Source organism: Antedon bifida, chromosome 5, assembly GCF_963402885.1.
Source record: "Antedon bifida chromosome 5, ecAntBifi1.1, whole genome shotgun sequence".
Taxonomy (NCBI): Eukaryota; Metazoa; Echinodermata; class Crinoidea; order Comatulida; family Antedonidae; genus Antedon; species Antedon bifida.
In genome coordinates this window covers 17,464,552-17,487,520 of record NC_136230.1, presented here as the reverse complement: position 1 = coordinate 17,487,520, position 22,969 = coordinate 17,464,552, and the positions used below count along the sequence as shown (strand labels likewise).

The 22,969-nt window shown below is 32.7% G+C and overlaps 1 protein-coding gene across 1 annotated transcript; it reads left to right on the top strand.

Annotated features, from left to right (window-relative positions):
• Window positions 1–6,097: 6,097 nt before the first annotated feature.
• Window positions 6,098–22,969, top strand: LOC144842647 (uncharacterized). Its single transcript, XM_078699144.1, has 7 exons — window positions 6,098–6,303; window positions 18,954–19,189; window positions 19,399–20,281; window positions 20,754–21,070; window positions 21,266–21,413; window positions 21,583–21,722; window positions 22,681–22,969. The coding sequence occupies exons 1-7, from the start codon at window positions 6,249–6,251 to the stop codon at window positions 22,900–22,902; spliced, it is 2,001 nt and encodes a 666-aa protein (XP_078555270.1). The 5' UTR covers window positions 6,098–6,248; the 3' UTR covers window positions 22,903–22,969.

Here is a 22,969-nt window from a genome sequence, read left to right as displayed (position 1 = left end):
GTCCGCAACACAGAATTCCGACACTTGAAGAAATAAATCATAGTTTTTTTCCAAACTCGATGCCAAAGCTGGTTATTGGTCAGTAAAGTTAGATCACGACAGCCAAAAACTTACCACTTTTCAAACACCCTTTGGACGCTATTGCTTCCGGCGTTTGCCTTTCGGATTGTCTGTGAGCCATGATATATCTCGGCTTGAGATGGATCGAATCATTGGAAAATGCGAAGGTGTTTGTGGAATTGCAGACGACATAGCAGTATTTGGTTTCACTGAACAAGAACATGATGCTAACCTGATTAACTTCATGAAAGTTGCAGAACAATCCGGCCTCGTTTTAAACTCGACCAAATGTCACATCAAACAAGATAATATAACATTCTTTGGTAACGTTTATACCAATAAGGGAATTAAACCAGACCCCAAGAAAGTTCAAGACTTAAGAGCCTACAAACAAAACAGAACTTCAACAATTTCTTGGAACTATGACTTACCTCTCGTGTTTCATCAAAGACTTCAGCACGAAAACAACAGTGTTGAGAGATTTACTTAAGAAGGACGTTGAGTTCCTTTGGGAAACACATCATGCAAAAGCATTTGAAGCTTTAAAACGCGAAGTTTCCGAAACAAATTTACTACAATATTATGATGTAAACAAACCTGTCATTCTTCAATGCGACGCAAGCAACTCAAACCAATTACTTATGCAAGTAAAAGCCTTACAGACACCAACAACGTTATACATGTATCGAGCGAGAACTACTATCAATTGTATTTGAAGTACAAAGATTTCACACCTTTTTATTTGGACGAAGTTTCCACGTTATTACGGATCATAAGCCATTGATAATGATAACAAATAAACCACTAACATCTGCACCTCCTATATTGCAACGGATGATGATCAAATTACAAGGATATAATTTTACTATTGAACATTTACCAGGAGTCAAAAATCAACTTGCCGATGGCTTATCACGTCTGCCTAATATGAATAATAATCAAATCATTGATTTGGATGTACGTGTTGATCTTGTTCGTTTCTCCACAGAAAACTTCAACAACAAACCACCAAAGACCCAATCCTAAACCAACTTAAAGGCATCACCACCAATGGTTGGCCGGAAAACATCAAACAGTTACCAACAGATATGCGACCATATTGGAGTTACAGAGACGAGATGTCAACCGACAACGGCCTTGTGCTTAAAGCTCAACGCATCGTAATATCCTCAACTATGCAACGTGATATACTGCTACAATTACATACCGCCCACCTTGGTCAAGAAAAAACTTGCTAAGGACACTGTATTTTGGCCGAACATCAATAAAGACATTGACCAATTAGTTCAATCATGCTCCATATGTCAACAGCACCAACCATCACAAATGTCCGAGCCTCTCCTGCAACATGACATACCAACTAAACCATGGAGCTTACTTGGAGCTGATTTGTTTACGTTCGACGATCATCAATGGCTAATTATATCGGACTATTACTCGAAGTATCCGATCATTCGCAAACTACCTGAATCTAGTCCAAGCAGAGTCGTCATCGACAAGTATTCGGCGAACATGGCGTTCCATCTAAAGTTGTAAGTGATAATGGCCCGCATTTTTCCAGTTTCGTGTTCAAAGAATTTGCTAAAGCCTGGAGTATCGATCATACAACTTCTTCACCCAGACGACCCCAAGGTAATGGGTACGTCGAACGTCAAATACGGACAGTAAAATCAATATTAAAGAAAGCTAAACAATCGTCAACCGATTATGAACTTGCACTTCTTCATTGGAGATCTACACCAGTTAGTCAATCTCTTCCCAGTCCCGCTCAACTATTAATGGGAAGAAAATTGAAATGCAGTCTATCAACAAAGATAAGCCTAACCAACACCAATGACTCTGACAAAATATACGACGAATTGAAGAAAAGACAAGAAGTTCAAAAACATTACTATGACTTGCATGCTCGTACAAAATGAACTAATCCCATTAATTCCAGGTCAACAAGTCAGAATCCAGGACCAGAGTTCTAAATGCTGGGATCCTGCCACTATCCATCGGATAGCTGACGAACCAAGATCATTCTTCGTACAGAGTCCTAATGGTAAAATCACCAGACGAAATCGACAACACATCCGAGAAATACCAGTCGTACCTAACACACCTCTCAACCCAGACCCACAGGATGAACCAGATGTGAGCAGAACTGAGATCGAACCAGAACAACCTACAATATTTTGACCCCATTTCTCAATGTTTGCATATATAATGTGACTAAAATGTCTGTAGAGACTTTATTTTGCCCTCAAATGACCCAGACATAGGTTCCTAATAGCCAGCATAGGATCACTTTGTAATTCCCAAAATCACACTTTTGTCACACACCTCCAAAGTATGCAAATTAGTAGTACAATTTAAATAAAATATGCAAATAAGGGGGAAAAACTTACAGTTGTCCTATATCTCGAAAACCACTAATGCTAGAGAGTTGATTTTTTCACAGCCGTATTCAGAATGTACATATTTCTATTTGCTCCAATGAAACATTTTACAAAAAATTGACCGGAAGTATGAATGAACCTGTAATTTCACCCCCTAATTTGCATATTTCATGTAACTTGTACTAATAATTTGCATACTTTGAAGGTGAGTGATATAGGTGTGATTTTGAGATTTACTAAACATTCCTATGTTGGCTATTAGAAACCTGTATCCGAGTCATTTGAGGGCAAAACAAAGTCTCTACTCTACATTTTAGTTTCATTGTATATGCAATATTGAGAAATGGGGTCGAGGGTCAAATGTCATACTTCCGGGCATATTTTTGTAAAATGTCTCATTACAGCAAATATAAATATACATATTTTAAATATTTTAGTGAAAAAATCAACACTCTAGCATTAGCGGTTTTCGAGATATGGCAACGTTGTAATTTCACTCCCTAATTTGCATATTTAATATTACTTGTACTACTAATTTGCATACTTTAGAGGTGCGTGACGAAGGTGTGATTTTAGGAATTATAATACAGTTCTATGGTGGGTATTGAAAAAAATTTCCAAGTCATTGAGTCTAAAATAAAGTCTCTACAGACATTTTAATCACATATTTATGTAAATATTGAGAAATGGGGTCAAAGGTCAAAATTTGGTACTTCCGGACATTTTTTTGTAAAATATCTCATTAGAGCAAATATAAATATATATATTCTGAACCAGACTGTGCAAAAATGAACTCTCTACGATTAGTAGTTTTTAAGATATGGTAACCCTGTAATTTTACCCTAATTTGCATATTTAACCTAATTTGCATACCTTCGCGATGAGTGTCAGAGGTGTGATGCTCAAAAAATAATCACCTTATCATTTAAAAAAAAAAATCTCTGTTTGCAATTTGTTTCACTCAAAATGCTAGATTGACTAGCCTAATACCGCTGATATGTAAAATGATCTCTTTGGTTCTCTAATCATAATGAATGTGATGGCGTGTTCCACTTTCAATACGATTGATTCAATATCTTTTTCATTTGATATGTCATTCGTTCCTCCGTGTATGATGATATTTGAGTATTTTTTTTTAGATCGGATGATCTAAAAATGTCAAAATTAATGAAATATTTTCCATTTTAGCTTTCTGTATTTATAAAAGTAAAATCAGTCATAGACTTGGTCTTGTAAAAAAATGTCCATGGTTAATGTTTACTGCTGAGTTAGAAGTTATTATCAATAGTGAGTTTTTAATAAATAAAGAAAAGGCAAATAAAATTTGGTCAGATATGGATCGTAACAATTTAGCAAGGTATAAAATTAACGTTTATAAAATTGATATTTAGGTAAAGTAAAATATAACTATTTTTTGATTGCCTGAAAGAGATAAAAATAGTTATAAAACAAAAGAATTATGTGCTAAATTATACGTACATTGTCAAGGATTGAACACTGGGCATAGTGCATCAGATTTACTGACTTGGTGCACTAACAGTAATGTAAAAGTGTATAAAATAGAGAAAAATTATTTTTGTTCTTCTTTCCTTACTATTATATATAAAAATGCAATGATAGGGGTGAGATATAAGATGTATTGAAAGTTATTTAATGTCAGTTGTTAGTATTATAATATTACATTAATCAAGTGCAATGCATTGTGATACGAACATTTTATTGATGAAGAAATAAAATTGGGTCGAACCTACATAAGACAAAAAAAATATTATGATAAATCAGTCCAATGGTACAATTTATAACAATAGCATTAGCAGCCATAATTTGATGATTAAATATATAAATGCATACATTACATACGTTTTTAATGGCGGCCACCTTGGAATCCAATATGGTTGCCATTTGGTATTATTATAAATTGTACCATTGGACTGATTTATCATAATACTGTAAGATTTGTCACACAAATTACGTTCGTACGTGGTTTAAAATAGGAGCTACTGTCAGTTTTGAGTAAAAAATGAGGGCCATTTTTAAATCCAAGATGGCGGCCAAAATAGGGTCGGGAAAAATTGGCCCCTAGTTGCAATGAATTCTACTAGTCCTAAGGATTTCAAAACTGCCAAGAACTCAACTTGAGCATTAAAATCTCACGGAATTACATTAGGTTCCCCACTACTCGTGAACCCGGAAATTACTTCTACCGCGTGGAGAGTTAAAAAATCTACCGATTAAATCAGAAATTTTGTTATAAAACTCTTTATAACATCTTCCTAAGATAGAAATATGGAACATTATCGTAATGTTGGAAACTAATGTTATCAAATCTACGTTTTGCGGTACATCTGAGATTGATAAGGTAGGTATCCAAGGCGGAGATTTGTACCGAAGTTTTTCCATTGTGCTCGCCTATGTCAGAATTAACCATAATTTATATACTGTATAGATATAGATTTACAGAGCTTTGTAATATACTGTATATTCAAAATGTGACTCCTAAAATGGTGCTTTCTAGCCTATATTGTCTGTTCGATTTTTGAGAAAGTATTTGGGAAAATAATTGCGACATGGCCAACCTGTAGGCCTAGATGAAAATGAGAAATAGCTGTTCTGTTCTTATTTTCATAAGTATTTTTCTGCTTCCACATGTGAAGATCTAAGACGGGATAAATCGTCTGCGATGAAACAGCTTAAATTCAAAGAAACTAGTTATATAAAAGCCGAACAGAGAGATACAGGAGCTCGTTCGGGCCACCTATAGTTAATTAAATTTTAAGAGCTGTTATCTGGCGTCCGTCAGATAATTAAATGACGAACGCAAGTTATTGTCTGGTGGACGCCAGATAATTAATTGGCGGACGCAAGTTATTATCTGGCGGATGTTACTTAATTATATTCTGACGGACGCCACTTAATTATTTAGCGGACGCCACTTAATTATCTGGCGGACGCCACTTAATGATCTGACGGCCCCACATAATTAAGTGGCTTCCGCCTGATAATTAAGTGGCGTTCGCCAGATAATTAAGTGGCGTCCGCCAGATAATTAAGTGGCGTCCGCCAGATAATTAAGTGGCGTCCGCCAGATAATTAAGTGGCGTCTGCCAGATTATTAAGTGGCGTCCGCTAAATAATTAAGTGGCGCCAGATAATAACTGGCTTCCGCCATGTAATTATTTATACTTAAGTATTTGGCGGACGCCAGATAACAGCTGTCAAAATATAATTAACTAGTGGCCCGAACGGGCTTCCGTAGAAAATATTTCGATGCAAACCACATCAGATATGGTCCATCAAACTGACATCTGGTTATGTCGCCGCAACTCTAGGAAAAGTGACGCTTAATAACGCAATATACCTACAGAAACAAAGTACAGATATTTTTCCCTTTAAAAAAAAAATATTAATAGCATAACTTCCAACATGCCCCTATTAGTCACATACATACATAGGCCTAGTCCAGTCATATTGTACCACGACCATCAACCAATTTAAAATGTGATTTTGATCATATAAACTGAATGAATTAATTTGTTTATTACTGTGGACTATCGCACCCACCCACCATCTAGTTCCGTTTAGGTGTGGTTTGGGTAAGTGTGTAAAGTGTAACAGCATCGCGAAGGATCGGTTCTTTGTGATTCAAGTGCGAATGAATTATGCCTAATTAAATCTATTGTTCAATCTAAGTAAGTATACGTCACCGGGTAGTCAATACAAGCGTCAATTATCCTGAATTGTCGTTCCTGAGGTTAGTAGATAAAGGGTCATTGCTACTGTCAGTTGCGTTTACCAAGTACCAAAAAAATGACTTTGAAAGTGCTGACGACAATTACTCTATTGCTATACTTTTACAAATCAGGTAGGTAATATTATATAAATCTTGATTTTATTATTATCGTCAACTTAATGCTATAAATCTCCGAACACTGGTAAAGCAATTTTTCTGTTTGACGGAATATGATGGAAAACAACGTTCAATGTATACTGTTTTATTGTTCAACGACACTGTGTTCCGTTCCGTGAAACAGAACATTAGTGTGCATGCAGCGTTATTCTTTATAACTGGAAATAAACTCAATAAACTCCGGCAATCCGGAGTGCAACCCCATACACCGATAATGTTAAATAAAAGATTTAGTAATTCATTTTGTGGGATCAGGTGCCGTTTTCGGCCACCTCGACTTGTATGGACTATACCATTATTATGATAGGGGTGTGGTGTATTATGTTTTATGTAGAGAAGGGTGTCTACTGAATGGGAAGACAATACAATCGTTCTGTTATGTAACCTACAGCACAAACTACAAGGAACAATACTGCCCTGATTTACGAAAGGGCATTATCTCAAAAAATGTAGTTTTGAGTAAATAAGCAAAACGTGTTTGAGTTTATCTTTAAAAATCTAGAGACAAATTAATGGTTTTTCAGTTATAATAGGTATTAGTACATATATAGAAAATATGTAACATGAATTTTATTTTAATAATTTATTTTTTAGGGGGTCAAAATTGAGATAATTCCTTCTTGTAAATTATTCATACTAACTAATAACAATAGATAATTTAACAAAAGGCATTATCTCTATATTTACATAGAATGTACACTACAAAATTAATCTAATAGCACAAGACAAATATGTTGCAGTAGGGATAGGTAAAGTTAATGAGAGGGAGTAACATGTGGCTGTTGGGCGAGGGGTGGGGAGGGTGTTTGTGGGGGTGGGGATTGGTTTAGGGGGAGGGGGATTGTGGTGCTCGCTTTGGAAGGATTTCTTGAAATTTGATGACAAAAACATAAAACAACCATTTATAAAAACTCGATTTACAGTAATTTATCGCATTTTCTATCTTGATACAGATTATTGCTTTATGCATTATATTTACAAGTTTTGTATTTGATATATTTATGCGTTTTTAACAGATTGCGTACGTTTGAAGTTGGTGGATTTTTCCAAAAGTTTTCTGTTTGTGGAATCAATTTTTTTATTATGTTGTCTTTTTTAATTTGTGGAGTTCCTGTTTTTCTTTAAAAACTCTCTAGACCTGGTATCCATATATTCACATTTCCAGTATAATTTTGTTTCAACCTTCTTTAACATCATGAAGTTTTGGTATGCGTAGAAGTCGGTATGAGACATTTTGTTGTCTATAAAAAGTACAAATTTATTAATATTATGCAAATATATTAATATGTAATAGAATAATCAATATAAAGGAATAATCAATGTAATGTAATTCAATGTAATGACTACGCTTACTTACAGCCACACTAAAAAAAAATGTAATTCAAAAGACTAAAATACGAATTTCCCAATGCCATTGTTTTATAACAAAAGTTGCTTGACATTGATTTAAATATCAATTGAAAAACACTACAAATGACCATTGGACTTTTTTTACATTTTCAAGGATAATAACGAAGACATAAGTAATACAAAGTATTAAACTTAGGCCTACTCATTCAATAGGCTCTTGAAAATATCCTTTGCAGCCATGTTCTTCCATTTTAGTTTGGTATCCGCATAAATTTATTTTAGTGTTGTCAAATACAATAATTTGATTAAAAGTATTCAATTTATTTTAGTTAACATCTACAAACATAGTTTGAGCGTGCTAATTAGCATGCATCAAGTCGACCTCTGATTGGATAATTGTTACTGCTGCAGTGTGCAGTCAAGCGATCATTTCCTGTTGTGTATTGTTTTTTTGAGATAATGCTTTCTACTGAATTTTTTGTAGGTATGAATAAAGATAATGCCCAAACTGATTTTAATTTTTTTAATATTTTTAATATTTATAGAAAAAATTTTTAGTAGCTGTTAAGTTTAAATGATAGATTATACCCTCAAAAGTCATGTAAGACAGAAATCTCAATTTTGAAAAAAATTGAGATAATGCCCTTTCGTAAATCAGGGCAGAATACAGAACATCAAAAACTAGCAAGCATGTACTTTTTATAAGGCATGTTATTATATTAGGTACTGTGCCAAGATTTTGTAACAATAGTACTATTATTAACTAGGCCTATGTAGGTATACTGACTTACTATATATAAAAACTAAACTAAACACTACGGTATAATCAAAATTAAAACATTAAATACTATGTTATGCCTATCTGGATTTAAACACATTAAATTTTAGTACAATCGGATTCGAAATTAGAAAATCTTAAATACTACAATACAATCGGAATTAAAACATGTTACCTACAATACAACTAAATACAGTACAATCGGAATCAAAACATATTAAAAACTACAGTACAATCGGAATCAAAACATATTAAAAACTACAGTACAATCGGAATCAAAACATATTAAAAACTACTACAGTACAATCGGAATTAAAACATGTTAAACTACAATACAGAAACAAAAGGGTAACAGATTCATTGACATAATTATATGTTTATTTGTTTTACTGATTACCTGATACATTTACATTTAATGTTAAATGTAAATAAATGAAACGAATGAAGATACAAAAAAAAATGGTAACAGATTCATTAACGTAATTATATGTTTATTTGTTTTACCTGATACATTTACATTTAATGTTAAATGTAAATAAATGAAACGATTGTAGATACAGAAACAACTACGACTCGGCTATAGTTGGACTTATAACAACGATTATTCTCTGTACCTTTCTGAGATTATTTGATTTACCGATTATGGCAACAATTTCCTTGAACTAAACATAAATAAAACGAAAGAAATAAGAATTGATTTTCGAAAACATAATTGGTCTTACAGTATACATTAATTAAAGGAAAGGAAGTAGAGATTGTTAACAATTATAAGTATCTGGGAGTAGTGTTTGACTAAAGCTTAAATGGGTGGACATGTTGATCATATAGTTAAGAAGTTAAATACAAGTATGGCAAGCCTCAGCTGTCTGAAGTATTCAAAATATTATATTATTATATCATTTTTTTATTATATTATATATTGTATTGTAATGAATTATACGTTTTGCATTATATTACTTGGTTTTAGCATTATATTATATCTATTTCTAATATATTATGTGAAAAATGTAACAAATTATTGACTTTTTGTATTATATTATTCGGTTTTGGCATTATATTATGAACATTTACTATTATATTATTAATAAAATACATTATATTATAATATAATTGTATTATATTAAACGCATTTACCTTACTTTATAACATACAACATTATTATATTATACGGATTCGTTAGTTATATTATTATTTTGTATGATGTTTATTATACGTCACGACTTATTTCAGTTCTTCTAACTCTTTCTCTCCCTCCCCCTGCTCACTAACAATCAGCGGCAGAATCTGAATTGTGTGACTGTTGAAGAATAACTAATTATCTTTACTACGTACTAGGCCTAGGCCTACTAGGGGATCTAGCCTAGACGTAGCTAGTTAGACAAGTGACCAAGGACCACCGGACAGCTACAACTAATACTACAATACAATAATACTACTACAATAACTAATACTGCTACTACCTAGGCCTAGCTAGTAGAGTACTAGGTAGCTACTACTAGGCTCTAGGGCGTATGTATGATGTTAACTACTAGGCCTAGGCCTACTAGTACTAGGCTAGGCCTAGACTTAAGTTGTAGTAGGCTAGGGCCGGGCCTGCTGCCTTAGGCTAGGCTACTACTACTACTAGGCAGGCTACAATATGGTTTATTTTGTTTTATAGCTTTTATTGATAGCTGGGTTGAAATCTGGGTTGGGATGGCTTTTTCTCATTCAAAAACAGATTTCCTTATCATAATAAAATAATATATGAATTTATTTGTAATATTGTAATGTATACATAATATAAGTAATTGCCATTGCATTTATTATTATTTATTATATATTATACGGTTACCTCTTAATTATACTATAGTATAATTTCCTTGTTATATTTTACAATATTTTCTTCATAATTCTACAATTTTGTCTTTCACAGCACAAATTTATCATACTGAATCATCACACACCAAGTCTCATAAATTTCTACTGTATTTGTCCAAGCTACTCCAGCTACATGGTATTGCCTTGAGGATAAACTACACGGTATACTGGCACTACCATTATTCCTGGCTCGTCAACCTGGACCACATAAGCACAGTTTCAGTTTCAGTTTATTTACCATTTCAATTTCTGAACATAAGAGATGAACAACTTATATGGATGGATAACCGTAAGAGCGAAGCTCGTTTACCGGTCACCCGTTAGTGCAGTAACATTACGGACAACATAAAGACAGGACAAAGGTGCAATACATGTGAACACTTGTGTTTGCAACCCCTTGGATAAAATAATATATTTATATAAAGGAGAAAGTTAGATATTATAATATTTCTTTTCGATCATACAATAATAATTTTAAAATTAATTAAATCCTAAGAAGTCATACTACTGATTCAAAATAGTGACTGACTTACACCCTGTGGTCAAGACTTGCTCTTATGCTTATTTCCTCCAACATACAGAGTACATAGGACTATTTTTATTCATAACTGTTGAATTGCATCCCAATACACAGTACCTATTGGTATTACAGTATAACTAAAAATACAAAGGCAACTAACACAGATAGTTCCATATATACAGTACTCTCTTATAAATAGATGTATCTCTCCAATCTACTCCCAACTACCTAATCTAATAATAGTACTATTAGCATACTACTATACACTTTGTAGACAAGAAGTAAGTTGTATACACCTAGAGGACTTATGGTAGTACAGTCGAACGCCCTCTCACTGGCCCGGTCAACATAATCTATACCTAGATTATTGCAGTAATTAAAGTACATTATTACAGAAATTTTTTTTTTGTTGCAGAAATCAAAGTTATGTGTATAGAAAGCAGTACTCGTATTAAAAACTAAGCAGGTTGTACTCTTGAACGCAAACTGGCAGGATATTTTGAATATTTTTTATTGTTGAAATGAATGGAATCCTAACTTCATTTTCTACGAACTGGAGACGAAGACATATTATGACCCTTTTATTTAAAATTTACCTCCATGTAAATTCATTAAAGGCTACATGATTGTTTTATATTTTAATATGTGATACTAATAGTAGAAAATTATTGTGTATAATGAGGACTAAGAATCTGATATTCACTTGCATTCTCATCTTTTTAAAATTTTATTTATAATGCTGGTAATGAGTTTAAAATTTAATTATATTGACTAGTTTTGATAATAATTATGTCCTTATAAATTCATTTACATTTCTTTTGTGTAATATAGTTCATATATTATGTATTAAATAAATTGGTAAGGCCCTGTACTGTTATTATTTAAGGAAAGTTTATATACACTTATTTTATGCCTACCAATATTAGTATAATTGTTTATATAAATATTTTGTCTAATTGCCTTGATTTTTTGTATAGGCCAATGGCATCAATGTTTTTCTCAAAGCAAATTAGCCTAATAATGCCACATTTAGACACATGATTCATTGATTTCTGATATTCTGTACTTGTGTATGCATTACTAAAATAACCTAGTAGTTAATATATTTCATTTGTAATGTATGTATAAACATTCATTTTTTTTTCACATTTTTAAATTTAAACATTATTACAATACCTACCTTTCTGATATTGTTACTATTGTATGATATTTTTTGAGGCAGATTGTTTTCAATAAAAAAAAATTTTAACAAACAATTATTTTGACTTATACTGTACTATGTTAGTTCAGGAGATGAAGTGTGTGTGGGCAGAATCTGGTGTGAGGTGTATATTTGTCACTTTAAGACCTAAATTAGATGTTTTCTGAAGAAAAGAAGTAAAAGGATACGCTTTCAAACAACTCCAAGAAGATTCACACAAAAATAATTACTTTCCAATAAAATAGTATAACAGTGTATATTACAGTACATTGAATAAACACGAGCGGAAAAATAACGCACATAAAAAAAACATTCATTTTCTTGTCGAAAGGTGCCCTCTCTAGTTTTCTATTAATTTATTAATAATTATTATTAATTAATGAGTAATATGAACATATTTTTAACATTCAATGCTGGAAACTGGTTCTACTCCTAACAAAGTTTCATACCTCCAAATTTCATCAACGTATTCAAAGCACTTCAATATTAAATATCACATTTAACATAAAAAATTCGGGTTTTGGATAGAATTTTGCTTAAAAACATATACAAAAAACATCGATAAAAAATACTTTTCGTATTCAAAAACAGATGATACTTGGTATAAATGTTCACTATAGGTTGCTCTATTCACAGAAACAAAATTGCATTCATGAACGTTTTTTGTTGGTTGTTTTTTCAAAATAGTTATTAGCTTGAAAAAAATGAGTTGGAATTGTATAGTCTTTCATAAGTGTACATTTTGTAAAAACGTAAATTTAAAAAATCAGTGATATGGCTTGATAGTTATTTTTTTTTTGCAATATGGATGGAGCAACCTATATTGAACATTTATACCAAGTATCAAATGTTTTTGAATACGAAAAGTATTTTTTATCGATGTTTTTTGTATATGTTTTTAAGCAAAATTCTATCAAAACCTGGATTTGTAATGTTAAATGTGATATTTATTTAAGTGCTTTGAATACGTTGATGAAATTTGGAGGTATGAAACTTTGTTAGGAGTAGAACCAGTTTCCAGCATTGAATGTTAAAAATATGTTCATATTACTCATTAATTAATAATAATTATTAATAAATTAATAGAAAACTATAGAGGGCACTTTTCGACAAGAATATGAGTGTTTTTTTATGTGCGTTATTTTTCCGCTCGAGTTTATTCAATGTACTGTAATATACACTGTTATACTATTTTATTGGAAAGTAATTATTTTTGTGTGAACCTTCTTGGAATTGTTTGAAAGCGTATCCTCTTACTTCTTTTCTTCAGAAAACATCTAATTTAGGTCTTAAAGTGACAAATATACACCTCACACCAGATTCTGCCCACACACACTTCATCTCTTGAACTAACATAGTACAGTATAAGTCAAAATAATTGTTTGTTAAAATTTTTTTTTATTGAAAACAATCTGCCTCAAAAAATATCATACAATAGTAACAATATCAGAAAGGTAGGTATTGTAATAATGTTTAAATTTAAAAATGTGAAAAAAAAATGAATGTTTATACATACATTACAAATGAAATATATTAACTACTAGGTTATTTTAGTAATGCATACACAAGTACAGAATATCAGAAATCAATGAATCATGTGTCTAAATGTGGCATTATTAGGCTAATTTGCTTTGAGAAAAACATTGATGCCATTGGCCTATACAAAAAATCAAGGCAATTAGACAAAATATTTATATAAACAATTATACTAATATTGGTAGGCATAAAATAAGTGTATATAAACTTTCCTTAAATAATAACAGTACAGGGCCTTACCAATTTATTTAATACATAATATATGAACTATATTACACAAAAGAAATGTAAATGAATTTATAAGGACATAATTATTATCAAAACTAGTCAATATAATTAAATTTTAAACTCATTACCAGCATTATAAATAAAATTTTAAAAAGATGAGAATGCAAGTGAATATCAGATTCTTAGTCCTCATTATACACAATAATTTTCTACTATTAGTATCACATATTAAAATATAAAACAATCATGTAGCCTTTAATGAATTTACATGGAGGTCTATTCAAATAAATTTAAATAAAAGGGTCATAATATGTCTTCGTCTCCAGTTCGTAGAAAATGAAGTTAGGATTCCATTCATTTCAACAATAAAAAATATTCAAAATATCCTGCCAGTTTGCATTCAAGAGTACAACCTGCTTAGTTTTTAATACGAGTACTGCTTTCTATACACATAACTTTGATTTCTGCAACAAAAAAAAAATCTCTGTAATAATGTACCTTAATTACTGCAATAATCTAGGTATAGATTATGTTGACCGGGCCAGTGAGAGGGCGTTCGACTGTACTACCATAAGTCCTCTAGGTGTATACAACTTACTTCTTGTCTACAAAGTGTATAGTAGTATGCTAATAGTACTATTATTAGATTAGGTAGTTGGGAGTAGATTGGAGAGATACATCTATTTATAAGAGAGTACTGTATATATGGAACTATCTGTGTTAGTTGCCTTTGTATTTTTAGTTATACTGTAATACCAATAGGTACTGTGTATTGGGATGCAATTCAACAGTTATGAATAAAAATAGTCCTATGTACTCTGTATGTTGGAGGAAATAAGCATAAGAGCAAGTCTTGACCACAGGGTGTAAGTCAGTCACTATTTTGAATCAGTAGTATGACTTCTTAGGATTTAATTAATTTTAAAATTATCATTGTATGATCGAAAAGAAATATTATAATATCTAACTTTCTCCTTTATATAAATATATTATTTTATCCAAGGGGTTGCACACACAAGTGTTCACATGTATTGCACCTTTGTCCTGTCTTTATGTTGTCCGTAATGTTACTGCACTAACGGGTGACCGGTAAACGAGCTTCGCTCATCCATCCATATAAGTTGTTCATCTCTTATGTTCAGAAATTGAAATGGTAAATAAACTGAAACTGAAACTGTGCTTATGTGGTCCAGGTTGACGAGCCAGGAATAATGGTAGTGCCAGTATACCGTGTAGTTTAGCCTCAAGGCAATACCATGTAGCTGGAGTAGCTTGGACAAATACAGTAGAAATTTATGAGACTTGGTGTGTGATGATTCAGTATGATAAATTTGTGCTGTGAAAGACAAAATTGTAGAATTATGAAGAAAATATTGTAAAATATAACAAGGAAATTATACTATAGTATAATTAAGGGGTAACCGTATAATATATAATAAATAATAATAAATGCAATGGCAATTACTTATATTATGTATACATTACAATATTACAAATAAATTCATATATTATTTTATTATGATAAGGAAATCTGTTTTTGAATGAGAAAAAGCCATCCCAACCCAGATTTGAACCCAGCTATCAATAAAGCTATAAAACAAAATAAACCATATTGTAGCCGGACTGGGTAGCGTAGACTTACTTGAGGCCTAGTACAATTAGCTAGAAGGATACAGGTCAACCCGTACCCATGCCAACTCGCTCGTACCCAAATTTTGGTTTACTTATCCAAAATTTTGGCTTACTCGTACCCATCATGGGCTGACTGCCTAGTAGTAGTAGTAGTAGCCTAGCCTAAGGCAGCAGGCCCGGCCCTAGCCTACTACAACTTAAGTCTAGGCCTAGCCTAGTACTAGTAGGCCTAGGCCTAGTAGTTAACATCATACATACGCCCTAGAGCCTAGTAGTAGCTACCTAGTACTCTACTAGCTAGGCCTAGGTAGTAGCAGTATTAGTTATTGTAGTAGTATTATTGTATTGTAGTATTAGTTGTAGCTGTCCGGTGGTCCTTGGTCACTTGTCTAACTAGCTACGTCTAGGCTAGATCCCCTAGTAGGCCTAGGCCTAGTACGTAGTAAAGATAATTAGTTATTCTTCAACAGTCACACAATTCAGATTCTGCCGCTGATTGTTAGTGAGCAGGGGGAGGGAGAGAAAGAGTTAGAAGAACTGAAATAAGTCGTGACGTATAATAAACATCATACAAAATAATAATATAACTAACGAATCCGTATAATATAATAATGTTGTATGTTATAAAGTAAGGTAAATGCGTTTAATATAATACAATTATATTATAATATAATGTATTTTATTAATAATATAATAGTAAATGTTCATAATATAATGCCAAAACCGAATAATATAATACAAAAAGTCAATAATTTGTTACATTTTTCACATAATATATTAGAAATAGATATAATATAATGCTAAAACCAAGTAATATAATGCAAAACGTATAATTCATTACAATACAATATATAATATAATAAAAAAATGATATAATAATATAATATTTTGAATACTTCAGACAGCTGAGGCTTGCCATATACAAGGCTGTACTGCTTGAGGAAACATTTTAAAACGTGTTTAAAACGTTTTAGAAAAACCAAACCTAAAAACATGCAATGTCAAACATTTCGATTACGTTTAACAAACGATCTGTGTTTTCTGGGAACAAAATGGTACAGATTCATTGATAAAAAATTATAATGTTTATTTGTTTTACTGATTACCTAATAATCAGTATGTGATAGATCTTATTAAATGTACTACTGTCATCTTTGTTAAATATGTACTACTGTGTTATCGTTAGATAAATTATATTTTTTTATTTGTAACTGAAAAAAAACCTAATTTCTTTATACTTTCTGTATCTATAAATCCGTAAAAATATTCAATATCCACCTTAGGGAATCCACCTAATATCCATATTAGGGAAGGATACATAAATATTATATAGAAATAAAGAGCCATAATATACTGTATTAACTTGAAAACTGAAATTAGGTGCAGGGCGTAGGTGTTTTTCCTTTGTTGCCGAAACATAATGCACTAAACAAAAGCAGAAGTATTTTAACACATTAACACACTCAATTAATAAATGGGACACCCCTATTTTCTCATCGTTTTATAATGGTATAGTCCATACAAGTCGAGGTGGCCGAAAACGGCACCTGATCCCATTTTGTGTTTCCTGCCACTTACTTTGTGGTTGTGTTATTGTTATGTTTAGCGCCTATGTCAATACGAATAAAAACATATCAACAATGCATTTAACCTTGGAATCAATAACATTATTGAGATAAATATTGAGAAAGATCCAAAGCTATGTTAAATCTTATAATCATTAAAAAACCTTTAAATATTATTAATCAAGTTGTTTTTGCAATTTTGAACAAAGCGTAAGGCTGGTGTCATCAAAAACATTATAGAACATCGCCTAATAGGGTACCCAGTATCAAATTTACTGTATGCCGCATGGACTGCAAACTTTGAAACAAATATGAAAATACATCTAACTTCATTTGAAAGACATAATAAGTCGGAACTGGACTGCATACAAGTTTTAGGCCACAACTAATATAACTTGATGTATACCCATATGTATTGATAAGAGGAGTTCTGGCAAGTCATTTTAGGTGGTAAATGGCACCATAATACGCGGACTAAGAATAATAAAAAGAAATATTTATATCGTTTACATTGGGAATGAAAAAGCATAAAAAATAGTTGTAATGATGTTTAACTCTAAGCATAATAAAGGTATATTTTGTTTAAATTGAATCTTTACCACCTTAAACTTGATTTTGTTTTCATGAAACATTCTTTATCCTTTACTGCAACCTGAATTCACACATTGAAGTTTAACAAACCATACAAATATAAAGCTATCATTAAATAAAATCGGTCAAACACAATCAATATAAACACATAAAAGAGGTACAAACATAATTATAGGCCTAAATATATCATTACTTAGTACCTATCTACTGTACATTGCACATAACACAGTACAAAATAGGTACACACCTAATTGGTGACAGTGGCTTAGGCTGCTTTTGTGCTTTCCTGGCAGCTAGACTCACACTACAAGTGTTAATTAACATGATAGGTAAAATTGACTTTATCTACAGTATATGCATATACAATGAATTTTGAGAGTGCTACTATGCGTTTTCGTCTTTGAGTTTAAATAATGACTTTAGACACATTGTGTAAATTGACCTTCGTTCTCACAAATGTGTCACTGACATTTAAATACATATAAATTTAAATATATGTAACTTGTTTTTCACCTTGGTATTAGATTAAGGTCTACTTCCATAGTTTAACTATTTACCGATACACTTCCTTTCATCAAACACAATATATTCAATCAAGTAAAGGTTAGCAGTTCGTCTAATGAAGGAAAATAGAGCCTATAGTTAAATAAAAAAAGCCGCATTATTGTTAGGGCACTTCCAACTCGAACACATCGATCCTCATCACAACAAATCGGTGGAATATTTGCGCGAGCATTTTTAGTCGCGTGGACGCGACTCTATAGTTCACTATGTCGGTCGGTCGGTCTGTCGGTCTGACTGTCGGTCCGGTATCACTATGCATTGTAGCACGCGACTTAATGGCTGTTGGCCTTGTTATTTCATAGTTCAACTTATAATCTGCAAAAACTTTTGGAATGCACATGGCGATTCGCTAGTTCATGTGATTATTATGATAACATGATATTGATGTTCGAACAATCTTATGAATTATGAGCGGTTTTCTAGAATACACTGCAACATTTTAATTGGATTAAAAATTGATTCTGAGCATTTTAAATTCTTAATGTTTTATTGAATACTGTATTATCAATTCATAAAATTACGCGTAAGTTACTGTGCGCGGCCGTGATCTATCTACTGGTCGAGTTATAGACAATATTCTTTGTCCACAATAAAGGCGACTAATAAAAACTGCAGAAAGAAAATGCTGGTTTATTCATATATTTAGATATTGAAACCCTGATCTTGTAGGCGCTACACTGTTGGCTGCCGTGGGTCCGTGGAGGGCCTATTCCGAAATCTTGAGGACCAGGATTAATACATTTACATAAATAAATACATTTATATTTTTAACTTGTTTAGGAGCTGTACAATACTTTACCAATGGCAGTGATTGCAAACGAGATTGTAAGTGGCCGGCAGAACCAGCAATCTGCCGTTTTAACTTTACTTTGGAATTATATTACTCTATGTCAAAAGCATGTTACGATTGCCCGTTCAATATAACCAACTGTGATTTGCAAGACTGTGTGCCACTCAATGGTGTTGCCAGAGCCATTATGACGGTTAATAGACAGTTTCCAGGACCAAAAATTGAGGTATGCATTATAGTATCCGAAACTAAATTAAAATTTTATTTTTATTTTTTATATCATAAAATTATCCATTATGTACGAAAGAGCAAACTATTTCGTATCTGTTAACATAATACTTGCTTAGACATAGAACAAGGATGACATAATCATGCTACTGTGTACGTGCTATTTTTAAGAATTAATGTTTGATAATAAATGTGATTGTCTATCAGGTTTGCGAAGGAGACAGTATCGAAGTTGAAGTCACTAACCTCCTTGGAAATTCTGAAGGAACAACTATACATTGGCATGGTGTTCATGTACGAAATTCACCGTACATGGACGGCGTACCAATGATTACTCAATGTGCTATTCCAACTCACACCAAATTTGTCTATTCACTACTTGTGGAACCGACAGGTACACATTGGTGGCATGCGCATTCAGGGATGCAGCGTTCTGATGGACTTTTTGGTGCCCTTGTTGTTCGCCAGGCTCCTTCACGGAATCCAAATTCTTATCTATACGACTATGATCTGTCAGAGCATATTATGATTGTACATGATTGGCTTGATCAGCTGACTTTGGTTAAATTTGCTTCACACCATCATGATGATGGAAGTAATAAACCAGAAGCTGTACTTATAAACGGTAAAGGAAAACGACATGAATTTATTGATGAAAATAACCAAACACAATTTACACCAAGAGAAGTTTTTGAAGTGGAACAAGGCTTTCGGTATATGTTCCGATCAATCAGCAACGCAATTACAAACTGTGCTCTTAAGATATCAGTCGATAACCATACATTGCTTATAATATCATCTGATGGAGCACCGATTAATCCGATCGAAGTTGATACATATGTCATATACGGCGGGGAACGCTTTGGATTTGTCTTGAATGCCAATCAATCTATTTCAAATTACTGGGTACGAGTAAAGGGACTTGCAGATTGTAGATATGTACAAGAATTGGCTATCATACGTTACAAGGGCGCTGCTTCTGAGATTCCAAAAGAGAACGAAGATATCGATAGGCAAGGAAAGGTTTTGAATCCGTTAAACAAAGAGGAAAGTGAAGACAATATACCAATTGTGGAACTTACTTCAACAGGTATGAACAAGATTGAATATATATATAGAGAGAGAGATGAGGGCATATCAATTTGATCTCTGGTGGGCGTGCGTACAATTGAGGGACTAGTGGTGTTCCGCCGTACCACACCAAGAGTGTTAAAGAGTCGCTATCCAATCGAGTTTGAACAATACCATGAAAGCCCCAGTGGTCTAATGGTTAGGACATCTGCATATCATATTCTCGGCGTGGTACGGCGGAACAGCACTAGTCCCTCAATTATATATATTTATATAATCATTCGTGATTAAAGTGAAGTACGTCCAATTTTATTTTTGGTTGATTGACTATACGTACCGTGAGTTACATTTAATTGAGTATCATGGACACATTCGGTTAATTAAAATATTAAGAAATCACAAAATCAGATCATGCCGATTGATCGTTTAACGAGTAACTTACAGAATTATGTTAATTTGAATTGTTATGTTTCGCATTTTTTATTTCATAGATGAAGAAGACGATCCCGCTCTGTTGCAGCAAGAACCAGATAAGAAGTTCTACCTTGCAATGGATTTCAACAAAGTGAACAACTACAATTACCATAAGCCGGAGCACTATCCAATTGAACAAGTTGATCGTTCACATCATCTGTATTCACCACAGTTTAGTCATATCAGTTTTGAATTTCCATCATCGCCTCTTCTAAGTCAGCCGTCAGACAGTGTAGAAGAAGAGTTGTGTACTGAAGAGACCTTTTCAAACTCAAAAAACTGTTCTGTCGAATATTGTCAGTGTACCTATACTCTGACTGTTCGCTTGGGCGATGTAAGTTGGACTTAATATGGTTTCAAACACTCTATGTTTGATTAATGGCGTATCATCCTGAATAATATCATAATAAACTATGTATGCCTTATATTTTTAATTTGACCTCTTGTCTTCCTTTTTTCATACTATTTTACAACATTGATATTCTAAACATATTTCTTTTATAAGAAACCTTTTTACTATTTGTGCTAGGTTGTAGAGTTGATTATCGTTGACGAAGGCGTCACATTTGACGCTAGTCATCCTGTACATTTGCACGGCCAGTATTTTAGGGTGATTGGTCAGGGGAAATTAGGAAGTTCAACTTCAGTTGAAGAAGTAAAGCAATTGGATAAGAACGGTACGTATATTCTCGTTCTTGTATATTGAGCTGCGCGGGAACAGTAGGAATAATTAAGAGAGTGAAAGTAATATTATGTTCACCACCTACCTCCTTTAACTTTGTAGTTCTTCTTAGTTTCACGTATAATTAAATTCTTAATCAAAAGCAATTTATACGTTTGTTGCAGGCAATTTGACGCGAACATTTTATCAACCCGTTAAAAAAGATACAGTTATCGTTCCTGATGGTGGTTATACTATTCTGAGATTTCATGCAACAAATCCAGGATGGTGGCTATTCCATTGTCATCTGGAGTTTCACATTGAGGTATTTAGAATGTTAAACTATTTATGGTCTTAAGATAACTGGTTCAGGTAACCGTCTACATAGAGACATCTGGTAGCCATTGACAATAAATTATATTATCATATTTAGATCGTTTCAAATTAATTAAAAGATTTTCAGTATATCTATATATATGCACTTATGAAGGGCTAGTATTGCCCGAAAGCTCTGCTAACTTTTCTGGCTGTTTATCTTTTTGTTTGTATCTCCATTGAGATCCAGCCACTGATATCCACAGCATTGTCATTTTTTCAGTAATTTGCCTTTGGATTTATATAGCCTAATGCGCTATAATAATGCCACATTTATATTGCGCTCTATTTCATGAAGATCAAAGCGCTGCGGACTTAGATGTTACAGCTTTTCAAAAACATTCTTCTCCCCAAAGGGTCACATCGTGTCACCGGCAGTCAATTACGTTTTTCCACGACAGTGGCTCAGTATGTGTGTAAACTAATACCCTACTCGTCTCGAAAGATGTACTAGGTTAGGTGTACAAGGGATCTACAGTTTATAGTCCTTATCCGATATTAGACTCGTTCTACCACCAGAACAATGGAGCGAATGAGCCTCTCAAACGTAATTACGGTTCCACTTTCTTAACCGCTCGGGCACTCACTCGCTCAATAACTAAAATTCAATTTTAAAAGTTAAACGTTCTTATAATATCGTATATAATATATTGTGTTGATATGTATTGATATTTCGTTTTTATACAAACGTTTCCTGTCTAGTCTTAGTAGATAACTAAGTAGATATAACCATTAGTACCATCATAATTATCAGCTTATTCTTTCACTGTCAACAACATTTTTTTAAATACAGACAATTACAAAGGTTATATTTACTCTATTGATATTATTCACAAAGTACTGAATGCACTTTGTTTATAATAATGTTTTAAAGTTCATCATAATCTTTTAACATTAATTTTACACAGATTGGCATGGGCCTAGTGATTCACGTTGGTGATGATTCTGACTTGCCCGAGATTCCTGATAACTTTCCGCGTTGTGGATCCTGGCCTCAAAGTGCATCAGTATTGAAGCCAACAGAAGAAACCAGATGTCCTCCGACGAGTACAGGTTGCAGTGTATTCTCTAATATTAATTTCTATTCATATTGTCTTATTGTTCTTTCGTGCTTTCGTTATTATAAATGAATGCTAAAACGCAAGCATAGCAATACTTTGAAATTTAAACTCTTTTAAATTAACAGTAGGTCTAATA